The 14,367-nt window shown below is 37.5% G+C and overlaps 1 protein-coding gene across 1 annotated transcript in view; it reads left to right on the forward strand.

Moving 5' to 3' along the window:
* The window catches only part of LOC129272589 (fibrocystin-L-like), a 100,685-nt gene that overhangs the window by 24,197 nt on the left and 62,121 nt on the right, over positions 1-14,367 (forward strand). The window contains exons 14-20 of the mRNA XM_064107388.1: positions 4,202-4,356; positions 5,371-5,670; positions 7,295-7,452; positions 8,224-8,349; positions 9,936-10,041; positions 11,926-12,135; positions 12,902-12,967. Of these exons, the coding sequence (XP_063963458.1) occupies positions 4,202-4,356; positions 5,371-5,670; positions 7,295-7,452; positions 8,224-8,349; positions 9,936-10,041; positions 11,926-12,135; positions 12,902-12,967 (1,121 nt within the window). The remainder of the gene's footprint in view (positions 1-4,201; positions 4,357-5,370; positions 5,671-7,294; positions 7,453-8,223; positions 8,350-9,935; positions 10,042-11,925; positions 12,136-12,901; positions 12,968-14,367) is intronic.

Genomic DNA, 14,367 nt, shown 5'->3' on the forward strand with positions numbered 1-14,367 from the left:
CTCCGAAATATGCCACGCATCGGTCTCTGAATTGACTCGAATTTGATGATGTGTACATGTATGATGGATGGTACCAGAGACGTGATTGGCTCTCCCACATCAAGCTCCACTCGCGTGCAAAACCTATTGTGAATGCTAGTGAATGTGGAATTTCTCCACACTGTCACGAAATAGTTCAATCATGAAATGGAAGAAAACCCAAAAGTTATATCTAGATTTGGATTTCGAAATTAATGTTGTTGAAGCAAAAGATATTGATGATAAATATTCTAGCTCTAGTGAACAACAAAGCAACATGGAAGAAGGGAATAGCGCCGGTACGGTGATGGTGAGTGGAACAAACCCCTGGCCCTGTCGTATCATTACTCAACTTACATTAATTTGCACCTGCACAGTGCACCACCGAAAGGCCAAACAATTCAAAAATCAAGTCCACGACAGGGTCTCTTCACTCACTCAACAGTTTGACTTTGAAATATAAAAAAAAATAATGATTGCATTGTACTTACAAACAAGTAAAATGTTATGTCCGAACCAAATAATTTATGTATCCAAATCAACTCAGCTGACTAGTAGCAGCAAGGTAGCAGCAGACGATATGCACCAACGAGAAAGCGAACTTCACGTGTGGGATAGATACTTGATCACTCGTTCTGTTTGAATTTCGATATCATTAGTTTGACAAATGGAATTCAGGGAATTCTTTTTTTCATATAAAAATGTACAATTAAAATGATTTTTTTCATTACGATTATTACTTTATTAAATCAAATATTTGAGGTAACTTATATTGAGACGTAAACCTAAAAGATCAACCAGCTAGCTGGCACGAGCTCTTGTTTACATGCTAGCTAGCTGGTTGGTCTTTTAGTTTTACATCTTATTTTAATCTATCTCAAATATTTGATTCAAGAAAGTGTTAGTCGTAATGAGAAAAAAAATTAATTGTACATTTATTTTTATAAGAAAAAAGAATTCCCTGAATTCCGTTTGTCAGAATAATGATATTGAAATTCAAACAGAACGAGTGATCAAGTATCTTTCCCACACGTGAAGTTTACTTTCTCGTTGGTGCATATCGTCTGCTGCTACTTGTGAGTTGATTTGGATACATAAATTATTTGGTTTGGACATATTATTTTACTTGTTTGTAAGTACAGTGCAATCATTAATTTTTTTTAAAATTATATTTCAAAGTCAATTTTTTGAGTGAGTGAAGAGACTCTGTCGTGGACTTGATTTTCATTGTTTGGCCTTTGGGTGGTGCACCATGCAGTTGCAAATGAATGTGAGTTGAATAATGATACGACAGGGGTTCGTTCCACTCACCATCACTGTACCAGCGTAATTCTCCTAATTTTCCTTCTTCCATGTTGCTTTGTTGTTCACTAGAGCTAGAATTATCATCAATATCTTCTTCAACAGCGTATACTTCGAAATTCAAATCTAGATATAACTTCTCGGTTTTCTTCCATTTCATGATCGAACCATTCAGTGACAGTGTGGAGTAATCGCACATTCACTAGCATTCACAATAGGTTTTGCACACGAGTGGAGCTTGATGTGGGATAGCCAATCATGTCTCTGGTACCATCATACAAGTACACGTCATCAGATTCGAGTCAATTCAGAGACCGATGAGAGGCATATTTCGGAGGGGCATTTTAGCGCTTTTTAATTGCCGATTTTCACCTTATGTGTTATTTTCGTTATTTTCAAATGACCTAATGATAATCCCCACATCATTACCTTTCCATTGATATATAATAAGACCACATTCATATTCAATATATTTCTCCTTTAATGGTGAATATCATTCACCACAAGAAAGGATCACCAGTTCTTAAAGTCGCTCATAACTTACAAACAGCTTTATGAAATGGATTCAAAAGATAAACCTTACATAAGTGGGGTGTTTCACAAAGATTTAAGTGTGACTTCTTTGCTGCAATATTAAACACAACACTGTACTGGTCAAATCATGTTAAGATGACGCTCACTACTGCTTGTTAATAGAGAAGATTGCGCATTAAATATCAAATCTGCGTTGGCATTTAAGCATGACTTTAAGTCAGACTCAACTCCATGTGAAACACCCCCTGGTTCTGTCAACCAAAAGATTATTGATTCTTCCTTGGGCTGATTTATATGTTCAATTGTATTAACCGTAATATGCAACCAAATGGTTATTATTGAACTTTGTGCTCAATTTTGGTCTCACCTGCATACATGTACATGTACATGTACATGTAGCAGAGCGAGACTATAGGCGCCGCTTTTCTGACGGCGGCGGCGTCAAGTTTTTGAAATGACAGCATAACTTAGAAAGTATATGGACCTAGTTCATGAAACTTGGATATAAGGTTAATCAAGTATTACTGAAAATCCTGCCTGAGTTGCAGGTCACATGACCAAGGTCAAAGGTCATTTAGGGTCAATGAACTTTGACCAAGTTGGGGGTATTTGTTGAATTTCCATCATAACTTTGAAAGTTTATGGATCTGATTCATAAAACTTTGACATAAGAGTAATCAAGTATCACTGAACATCCTGTGCGAGTTTCAGGTCACATGACCAAGGTCAAAGGTCATTTAAGGTCAATGAACTTTGGCAATGTTGGGGGTATTTGTTGAATTAACATCATAACTCTGTAAGTGTATTGGTCTAGTATCACTGGACATCCTGTGCAGGCTTTAAGTCACATGACCAAGGTCAAAAGGTCAATGAACTTTGGCCATGTTGGGGGGAATTGTTGAATAACCATCATAACTCCGAAAGTGTTCGGATCTAGTTCATAAAACCTGAACATAAGAGTAATCAAGTATCACTGAACATCTCATGCAAGTTTCAGGTCACATGACCAAAATCAAAGGTCATTTAAGGTCAATGAACTTTGGCCATTTTGGAGGTAATTATTAGATTGCTGGCATAACTTCCAAAGTTTACAGATATAGTTTATAAAATGTCGATATAGGGGTAATCAAGTATCACTTACAAGTCTTACATGTAGGTCGCATGATCAAGGTCAACTGTCATTCATTGCCATTGAACATACATGTAGTATTATATCATTATATGAATGGTGTTTTTTGTGAATAATTATTTTATTGTAGTTTTCAAAGTCAGCACTGCTGCTACATGTATATTGAATCGCGCGATGCAGGTGAGACTGCCAGAGGCGCTCCACTTGTTATACTAAGTATTACCGGTTCCTGCTCTTGAGAAAGCACCTTTCTTGAAGTGAATGGCAAATGTGGATTATAATGTCGAGTCACTAGGGGCCTGTTGCTGAAAGAGATGGGATCAAACTCAACTCTAAAAATCAAATGCAACTTGGTTGACAACCAATGAAAGACGGGACCCCGTCTTACAGAGTTACAATTGATCCGATCAACCTCAAGTATATGGAAATCCATCAATGTTATAATTTTTTCTACTAGAAATTTCCACAATGTCCTTTGAAAACAAAGAGAAGCACACACTGGATTTTCACGAAAACTATGAATATACATCATATCTAGAAAGTATTTTGAACAAACATATATTTACATGACTGTTAATATTACTGGCTTTCTATAGATGTGGTTGATTGGATCAATCCTAACTCTTTTTAAGACGGGACCCGGGACTTGCGCTTGATATCTTTATTTGCATTTAAAAGTGAATCTTTCTGCCATGGGTTCTTGTTTCCACAATGCAGAAAAGGGTAAGAAATTACTCATTTTAGAAGAACATGGAATTCACACCATTTCACAGACTACACACATTTTCAAATCCCCAAAATTAAGTTACAAACAACACAGATCTATTTAAACTTAAAGAAAATCCAATTGAACAAACTGTGTATCATGGAAACTGCTATTTATGTTACTGCATCTATTGTAGGATTATGACATCATTGACATCTAGATTCATTAACTGCAGTGATGCCTTACTTTAGTGCAAATCAAAATTTACATCACAGCAAAGAATGCCTACTGACCATCCAAGCCTAAGCATATACTACATTATTGTATCAGATTATTTGGGAGAAAATACTCCTGCGGACTATACATAGTAATTTTATGTTCATGACAAATTTCTTCTTTAACTTGGGGATTGTGAGGTGTGAAGAATCTGCATATTATTTTTACCCACTGTGACTTATCTGTTTAACTTTTTTCAAAATCACGTCTTGCTATATTTTTTCTTGTCACTGCAGGTGGGAGCGACGATGCTTTAACCTCTACGAAATTGCCCGAGATCAGGGTTTCGATTTTAACATGTATTCCTACAAGGCATATCATATAATACCTACTGCGTACCCTGACATCGATTACTTTGTCGATCATGTAACTATTGGCCGCCAAATGAGCCGTAAGTGACATGGTGTGTTTGATGTGATTTTCACCTTTGATGTGATTACTTTATATAGCACTATATCAGTGTGTTTGCGGTCCTTTACAGGAATGTGAATTATGGGATGCCAATCTCAAAAGGGAAGCAGAATGGTCATAGAATAATGAGAATGATGATGGTGATGATGAAGGGGGTGATGGTGATAATGGTGATGATGTTGATGATGGTGATGATGGTGATGGTGGTGATGGTGATGATGGTGATGTTGATGATGGCGATGATGGTGATGTTGATGATGATGGTGGTGATGATGACAATGGGGATGGTTGTGATGATGATGGTGGTGATGGTGATGATGGTGATGTTGATGATGGTGATGATGGTGATGATGGTGGTGATGGTGATGATGGTGATGGTGATGATGGTGGTGATGGTGATTGTGATAGTACATGTAGGTTGTGATGATGGTGATGATGTTGATGATGATGGTGGTGATGGTGACAATGGGGATGGTTTTGTTGATGATGATGAGGTTTGTGGTGGTGGTGATGATGACAACGAGGATGATGATAATGGAAATGATAATGATAGTGATGGTGATGACGGTGAACAAGAACGGATTGAACAATAGCTCGAAAGGGAAGCGGAATGGTCATTGAATAATGAGAATGATAATGGTGATGCTGTCTATAATGTTGATGATGTTCATGGTGATGATGTTGATAATGGTGATGATGATGACAATGGGGATGGTTATGTTGGTGATGATGCGGTTTGTGGTGGTGATGATGATGATGATGATAATGAAATGATTATGATAATGATGGAGATGGTTATGTCGGTGATAAAAATGGTTGTGGTGATGATGCTGATGAGGATGATGGTGATGGTAATTATGATAATGTAGATGATAATGATGGTGATTACAAAAGCCATGATGATGATGATCATGGCTTAAGATGGATCCCATATTCATTTCAAATGTCTTCACCAAACAAATCCATGCTCAAATCTAACTTTCTCTTCCTGCAGAGAGCTCAGAGGAGATTCAGCGATCTCGACCGGCAAAGCCAAATGGCATCTTCGTGACTGACATAGACGTCGAACTGATCGAAGGGAATACTGGGTATGGCATCACCATGATCGGTGCTCACTGCAGCTACAATTTCACCCTGTTGGAAATCACCGGCGGCAACGTGTTGACGGAGACCGTGGGCAGGGTTACCTATGGATTGTCCGGGGATAGTAAGGTAGCGGTAGACCGGGTGCAGGCTGCCACCCCTCCCGTCACTGGCACCTTCGACCTGGAATTCGATGGGAAAATAGCAAGAGGTTAGATAATTAAACTCGAATTCAATCTTATTCAATTATTTGGAATTTATTTTGTGTGCATTTTTTTGTAATTCATGTTTTATTGATCCTTTTCATCAAAAAATACATAACAAAACATTCATGATATAACGGATCACATATAAAAGTTCAGATGACGTTGGCATATGAAATAACATGTCTAACATACAAAATAGTATAAGATAAGAAAACATATATGTTTGTTTTCAACAACAACAAAAAAAATTCAGGCACTTGGCCTATAAAAAAAAATAAACATAACAAAAACAGCCTTCTGCTTTATCACCTCTTTAAAGTATTCAGAATAATAGCCCACTTGCCATCATGTTTTCCTAATTTGCATTTCCTTTGTGCTATGGTATGTTCAACAGTTTCAAATGATAAAAGAAAGTTACAAAAATGGGGGAGAGTAGGTTTTGTTTCATCACATCGACATCTAAAAATATATTGTTTACCTGACAGGAGCAGAAAGTTCAATATAAATATATTTCTGGGAATTTGGGGCTTACAGATACCAAAAAGAACATATCTCTCTGAGAGGAAATCAGGAAGATCTAGTGAAGCAAAAAGTGTACCAACATTATTCCAAAATTGGCTAACGACGTGGCAAGAATAAAAAAGATGCACTAGAGTTTCTGGTGATACTTTACAAAATGTACAAAGTGTATCCGTTACCTTGTTAATACGGAATAACCAAACCTTGGTAGGAATCAAATTATTAAGAATCTTGAATTGTAAAGCTCGAAGTCTCGTATCTATAGTAGTACGTAGCGGTAGTTTTAAGAGTTCTCTTACTTCTTCTTGTTGAAACCCATAACTGTCTTTTAAACGTGTAAATATATTCGAAATTGATGGGTTATTTTCCTTTAAAAAAAATGTGTAAAAAATATACTTTGGTACACCTGTTACTTCTCTAGTGATGCCATCAATAGTTAAAGTTGGAATCAATGAAATGTTGTCGACAATGGGATGAAAGTTTTGAGATAGAAAAAATACTTTCCATTTTGATGGCATAAACTTGTAACAGTCGAGAAGCAAAAAGTATTCAACAAATGTTAAGCCTTTATTTTTGGCATCTTTCCATCTTAATGGTCTGCCATACTCATCCAACATATGTGACACTTTGTGTGCATGCCCTGCTATACAATTTCTCCAAAATACAAAGAGGATACAATAGTGAAAGCATATCATTTGAGTATGTACACACGTATACATGAGATGTGACAGAAAAACACAATGTGGACTGAATAATAAAGTACATGTATGCAAATCAGATTAAATGAACAAGATGCAAGTCTTTCAGAATGAATTTTATTTATTCATATTTATGTTTTTATTTATGATTTGTATTTAAAGCAATCCCTTTATGATCGAATTGAATTAAGAATTCAAAGTCAAATGATGTTATTTGATACAGGTGTAATTTGTATTTTATGATGTTTTTGCAATCATCAATATTTATTATTCAATTGATTGAATCAATTGTAACTCTTTGTAGGGGCCCCAGTTCTCTTGAATAATAAACCGACTTTCTTTTGAGGACTTACTATACATGGTGTTACTGCAAACCTTACCATGTGCTTTTATTTATCTTAAATTCTCTTAGGATTCCGAGCCTTGGTTACTGGAGAAGCCTTGAAGCAGCGTCTGGAGGTGGAGCTAATGACTGGCTTCGTGAAGGTCACTAGGTTGGGATTCTGCTCTGCTTACTCCTGGCAAATTGAGTTTACCGGGAACGGTGGCAGTCAACCTTTGCTCCAAGTGGTAAGTCAGAAAGGTCTCAGCACACCTGATGACTAGGTTTTATGTAAGCACAAACAAGTTATTTTCTGACCATCACCATAGTAAGAGTTGATTTACACATGTATATGCACTTGGTCTACATTTAACTTTAGTCTTATGCCCGGAATGTCTAATTCTTCATCTGATGATTGATTGATTGCATTTATTCTTTTTCATTCCAAAATTTAACAAAAGTTACAATGTATAGCAAATTATGAAATGTTGATTCAGTAAACAGTTTATCAAATCATATTAAAGTGGCTATCAGATGAAAATGGGTATAACCTACAGGTGTATCTTGAAATTAGACAAAATGGTATGTGCAAATGGTAATTTGTCCCAATCCTGAAAAACAGCCATTTTTAATGAATTTTTAGTCACATTCTTGACAATTTAAACACAATAAAAAGCCTTTCCAAGTTATCTTCTCATTCTGCTTGTTTACAGCAATATACATGTTGAATACCCCCTTCCACACAGTGCTTTTAATGGAATTTATTCCTTATTGATTTATTTTATTGAACAGATAAATCACAACCCCACTAATGAGCATTTAGGAACTATCCTTTTCTCTGATTGCTTGACATCGTAAGCATATTTAGTTTATAAACCACATTAACTACTTTTTTTTTTTGGGGGGGGGTGGGTGGGTACATGTGTAGGCCTTCAACAATGTCAGTGTTTTGCCCCCCCCCCCTGAGGCCATAACTAAGATATGTTTATATTGCTGATTTCATTATATTTCTTGAATAGATAAACCACACCCTCACAAATGAGCAGACCGAGGTCAGCATCCAAGTTGTGAAGCAAGCGGACGGACATCTTTTTCTGGATCCCATATCCGGGGAGTTCCTAAGGACACCTCACGACAAACCTCAGGTACGAATTAGGGATAACTTTGTTATCTAATCATACAAACTTTTACATTATTGAGAGATGTGTGTGAATTCATGGAGAGGTTGGGCTTGAAAAAAACTCTTTTGGAGTCATGGAAAGGTTGGGCTGGAAAGAAACTGCCATGGGAGTCATGGATCGGTTGGGCTTGAAAGAAACAGTCATGGGAGTCATGGAAAGGTTGGGCTTGAAAAACACTGTCATGGGAGTCATGGAAAGTTTGGGCTTGAAAGAAACTGTCATGGGAGTGATGGTAAGGTTGGACTTGAAAGAAACTGTCATGGGAGTCATGGTAAGGTTGGGCTTGAAAAACACTGTCGTGGGAGTCATGGAAAGTTTGGGCTTGAAAGAAACTGTCATGGTATTCATGGATAGGTTGGGCTTGAAAGAAACTGTCATGGGAGTGATGGTAAGGTTGGGCTTGAAAGAAACTGTCATAGTAGTTATGGTAAGGTTGGGCTTGAAAAAAACTGTCATGGGAGTCATGGAAAGTTGGGCTTGAAAAAAAGTGTCATGGGATTCATGGATTGGTTGGGCTTGAAAGAAATTGTCATGGGAGTCATGGAAAGGTTGGGCTTGAAAGAAACTGTCATGGGATTCATGGGTTGGTTGGGCTTGAAAGAAACTGTCATAGTAGTCATGGAAAGGTTGGGCTTGAAAGAAACTGTCATGGGAGTCATGGAAAGGTTGGGCTTGAAAGAAACTGTCGTGGGAGTCATGGAAAGGTTGGGCTTGAAATAAACTGTCATAGTAGTCATGGAAAGGTTGGGCTTGAAAGAAACTGTCATGGGAGTCATGGAAAGGTTGGGCTTGAAAGAAACTGTCGTGGGAGTCATGGAAAGGTTGGGCTTGAAATAAACTATTATGGGAGTCATGGAAAGGTTGGGCTTGAAAGAAACTGTCGTGGGAGTCATGGAAAGGTTGGGCTTGAAATAAACTGTCATTTGAGTCATGGAAATATTGGGCTTGAAAGAAGCCGTCATGGGAGTCATTGATATGTTGGGGTGGAAAGAAACTGTCATGGGATTCATGGAAAGGTTGGGCCTGAAAGAAACTGTTGTGGGAGTCACAGAAAGGTTGGGCTTGAAAGAAACTGTCGTGGGAGTCATGGAAAGGTTGGGCTTGAAATAAACTATTATGGGAGTCATGGAAAGGTTGGGCTTGAAAGAAACTGTCGTGGGAGTCATGGAAAGGTTGGGCTTGAAATAAACTGTCATTTGAGTCATGGAAATATTGGGCTTGAAAGAAGCCGTCATGGGAGTCATTGATATGTTGGGGTGGAAAGAAACTGTCATGGGATTCATGGAAAGGTTGGGCCTGAAAGAAACTGTTGTGGGAGTCACAGAAAGGTTGGGCTTGGAAGAAACTGTCATGGGACTCCTGGAAAGGTTCAGTGCCCTTTTATCATTAATAGGACATGTGTTTAACATCCAAAGTACAGTTTTATATTCAGAAAGGATATAATGTATTTCAACCATGTTAAAATATGTTACCAAGCCAAATACCCATGTACTATACTGTGGGAAAATATAGAAATTGAATGAAAATTAATGTTTTCTATATATTTACAGGTCCAAGTGACTGCCAAGAAATTGGTAGCTGCATGCACTGGTGATTGTTCATTTGAATATTCTTCAGATGCCACGCCCACTTTATCATCCATCACACCTACTGAAGGTAGGCTTTTAAATATTCATGACCCAGGTCCTATTGCATAAATATTAAACAAATATATTAGGCATTGAAAAAGTATAGTGAAATTATTTATCCGAGGTTGGTCTGGCAATTACTATTTTTCCCGAGGGGCATACATGTAGTAGTTTTACCAGTCCAACTGAGGATGAATAATTACCACTATGCTTTCGAAGGAAATGCCTCATATTATATCCTACTTGAGAATTTAGAACCAAAATCTATGAGCTGAGCTTGCAGAGTCCGGTTACTTGCGTTGCATGACCCACTTTCTCCAAGCGGAACGTTGATTAGTGCCTGCGCCGACGCATCACAGGACTTGCCCGGGAGAGACAGCTTGCTGACCAATGCGCCCGAGAGTTAAGCTAAGGATTCAGTTTACTGAAATAATGACATCAGAATATTGGTATAATGAAAAATGTATTGAGGTGTGACGTCATGCAACATCATAGTTAAAATGTATTTGGTCACATGATGCTATTTGAACCAATCCCTACAGGATTTAATCTATGCAGGAAATAAACCAGAATGTACATGTATAATGATGATAAATTTACCATCCATGGTCCTCAATGACACCAAATTACTCCAACAACAGCAATTACCAAATTTTACCCCTTTTTGTCTCACCTGCATAGCAGAGTGAGACTATAGGCGCCGCTTTTCCGACGGCGACGGCGGCGGCGTCAACACCAAATCTTAACCTGAGGTTAAGTTTTTGAAATGACAGCATAACTTAGAAAGTATATGGACCTAGTTCATGAAACTTGGCCATAAGGTTAATCAAGTATTACTGAACATCCTGCCTGAGTTTCATGTCACATGACCAAGGTCAAAGGTCATTTAGGGTCAATGAACTTAGACCATGTTGGGGGAATCAACATCAAAATCTTAACCTAAGGTTAAGTTTTTGAAATGTCATCATAACTTAGAAAATATATGGACCTAGTTCATGAAACTTATACATAAGGTTAATCAAGTATCACTGAACATCCTGCATGAGTTTCACATCACATGACCAAGGTCAAAGGTCATTTAGGGTCAATGAACTTTGGCCGAATTGGGGGTATCTGTTGAATTACCATCATAACTTTGAAAGTTTATGGATCTGATTCATGAAACTTGGACATAATAGTAATCAAGTATTACTGAACATCCTGTGCAAGTTTCAGGTCACATGATCAAGGTCAAAGGTCATTTAGGGTCAATGAACTTTGGCCAAATTGGGGTATTTGTTGAATTACAGCCATAAATTTGAAAGTGTGTTGGTCTAGTTCATAAAACTTGGACATAATAGTAATCAAGTATCACTGAACATCCTGTGCGAGTTTCAGGTCACATGATCAAGGTCAAAGGTCATGTAAGGTCAAAGAACTTTGGCCACGTTGGGGGTATTTGTTGAATTGCCATCATATCTCTATAAGTGTATTGGTCTAGTTCATAAAACGTGGAAATAAGAGTAACCAAGTATCACTGAACATCTTGTGCGAGTTATAGTAGTTTTCAAAATCAGCACTGCTGCTATATTGAATCGCGTGATGCAGGTGAGACGGCCAGAGGCATTCCACTTGTTACTAATAATACATGTACTGTATATCTGTAAAGCGCTTAGAGACGTCCTTCTGATGTATAAAGTGCTATATAAAAGCGGATTATTATTATCATTGTTAGTCCTTCCATAGAAGCTTTATTAAAAAATCTTGATTAGTCTGGGGTTAGACACAGGCAGAGAACCTGATTGAAACTTTAATAAAAAACTCTGTCTTGGCACAAGACTAGCACATACAAAACTTGCTCTTACTTGAGTGAAGGGGTGGCACAGCAGACTACAATGACACCAAATGACATTAACGCCTTTTTTCTATCCAGGCTCATCCGCCGACAGCACTGCAATATCAATCACCGGTTCTATGTTCAGCACCACACCATCGGAGAATTCCGTCACGATCAACGGAGTCGAGTGTGCGGTCACGGCATCCACCGATACCAGCATCACCTGCGATGTGGGCGAGTCGCCCGCGGGGGAGTACGAGGTCAGTGTTCAGGTCCTCGGACTTGGATATGCTGAATACGAGAACGGTAAGGCTGACATGCTGACACTTATTCACTCATATATGTCAAGAATTCGAGGTTATTATTGTCAAGATATTCTTCAACATTGGCGGTCATGTTATGTATTTGTGTTTGCATTATGACTCCTTTAAAAGCAAAATTATTGGCCTGTATTCTCAAAAGACGTTTCAAGTGTACCATAGTACAAAACCATTTTTGTACATGTATGTACATACATCGTGTACATGTAATTATGCTTATTTCATTGGATGCACTAAGAAAAATCTAATCTAATTAAATGCACGCTTATGGCAAAGGATGCCAAAAGGAAGGCGTGATTATACAAGAAATCTGTGTAAACCATGATGGTTTATACCATGGTACAACAGTACTGAAGCCTCTTTTGAGAATACAGGCCATCAAAGATTTAACATTAAATTTTCATCAATTACAGTATATCACTTGAATATGACTTGTTGTTAATATGCATGTAGCTGTGGGTACCATATATAGTGACTTTGGAGGGAATTTCATGTTTTTATGGAAAAAAAAAAGTTGTTAGAGCGGGGGACTTGTATTCCGGTGACCCGGGTTAGATTCTCACTTGGTGCGCTGGTGCCCTTTGGTAAGGCATTAATCCTCAGTACCAGGTCCTTCGGAGAGGACCTTAAGCCGTCGGTCCTCTGGTTGCTTGCTTACAAGCATTCATGCTTTCTTAGCAATCAGGTAAAAAATCACCACCAATGTATATAAAAAGAGAAAAATAACATTTTTTTTCCATTTCACTTTTCAGGTCCTGTCACGTTTAACTACACATTTGATTTGACGTCAGTCAGTCCCAGTAGAGGAAGTACAGCAGGTAAATATTTACCATCAATAACTGGGATATACATGTACATGTATTCATTTGATTTGCTAGTTCATAAGAAAATAAGGTAAATATTTTCACGATCAATCAGCCTTCATTCTTTTAACGTCATCTATAACATTGTGATTGAGTGTCCTTTTGCAAGATGTCAGTTTAAACTCTGCCGCACTCCACCCAGGTGTTGAATTGGTACCAAATAGAATGTGAGAATTGTAATACATGCAGGGGTGTGAGAGTTCAGATTTTTTTGGTTTTTATTTTCAGCTTAATTTCAGCTTATTTTGGCTTTCCTCTGTACATAATGTATGGGAGCTCTTTCTATTTCAGACTTATTCAGCACTCTTCAGCTTTTTTCAGATCTTTTTATTTGTGACTACTCACACCCCTGTACATGTTGGTGTTACAGGGGAAGTTTACCCTGAATAATAAGTTGATGTTAATGAAAGCTTAAAACGAGATAACCGTGTTGGTGAAAGTTGTGATGAAAATCAGTCAAAGAATAGCAGAGTTTTGAATTTTTAAAAGTTTGATTTTGTGACCTCACAGACAGAGCAGCTTCTCTATATGCTGTGTGATAGAAATTCCCCCATAATGCAATTTTCTTTTTAAAAAAAATTGAAAGAGATTTTAATTGTGTGGTGGATATGTAGCATCAGACACATCAGTTCACACCCGCTTTTAGTGTTCATCATTTTCCATTAAATAATGGAATCAATATCATCTGTATTATATGAAGATGAAGCTACTCACATACATGTATGATGTCACAAATTCAAAATTTTTAAAATTTTGAACTTGCTTAATTTTTTATGTATTTTCATCAAACCTTTACCATTATTTTTCTTTCATTCTTCTGTTTTTATTAAAACCAGGGTGAACTTTCCTTTTTCATGCCTGCTCTTTAAAGGAGAATGAAACCCTTGAAACCAGCTGAATCCATATCAAAGAGAAAAATCAAAGAAACATATTGTTGAAAGTTTGAGGAAGATTGAATGAATAATAAGAAAGTTATGAGCATTTGAATATTGAGACCACTAATGCCATGTAGATCCTCCCATTGGCAATGCGACCAAGATCTGTGATGTCACACACGTACAACTCCCTCATTGCTTTAGTACTTACAGTATTTCACTTATATTCTCACTTTTATAGAATCTATCACAAGGTGAGGTGTTCTCTTTATGAGAGGACAAGTACAGAGGTTTCACAACATTATATCATTGATGAATCGTTTGTCATATGATTAGAAAGAGCAAAAAGAGATGTTTTGGGGTATATTTTCAGTGTCCAAAAGGGGAGAGTTGTTCATCTGTGATATCATAGATCTTGGTTGCGTTGCCAATTGGAGGATCTCCATAGCATTAGTGATCTCGACATTCAAATGCTCATAA

The sequence above is a fragment of the Lytechinus pictus genome, chromosome 12 (genome assembly GCF_037042905.1).
Source record: "Lytechinus pictus isolate F3 Inbred chromosome 12, Lp3.0, whole genome shotgun sequence".
Lineage (NCBI taxonomy): Eukaryota > Metazoa > Echinodermata > Echinoidea > Temnopleuroida > Toxopneustidae > Lytechinus > Lytechinus pictus.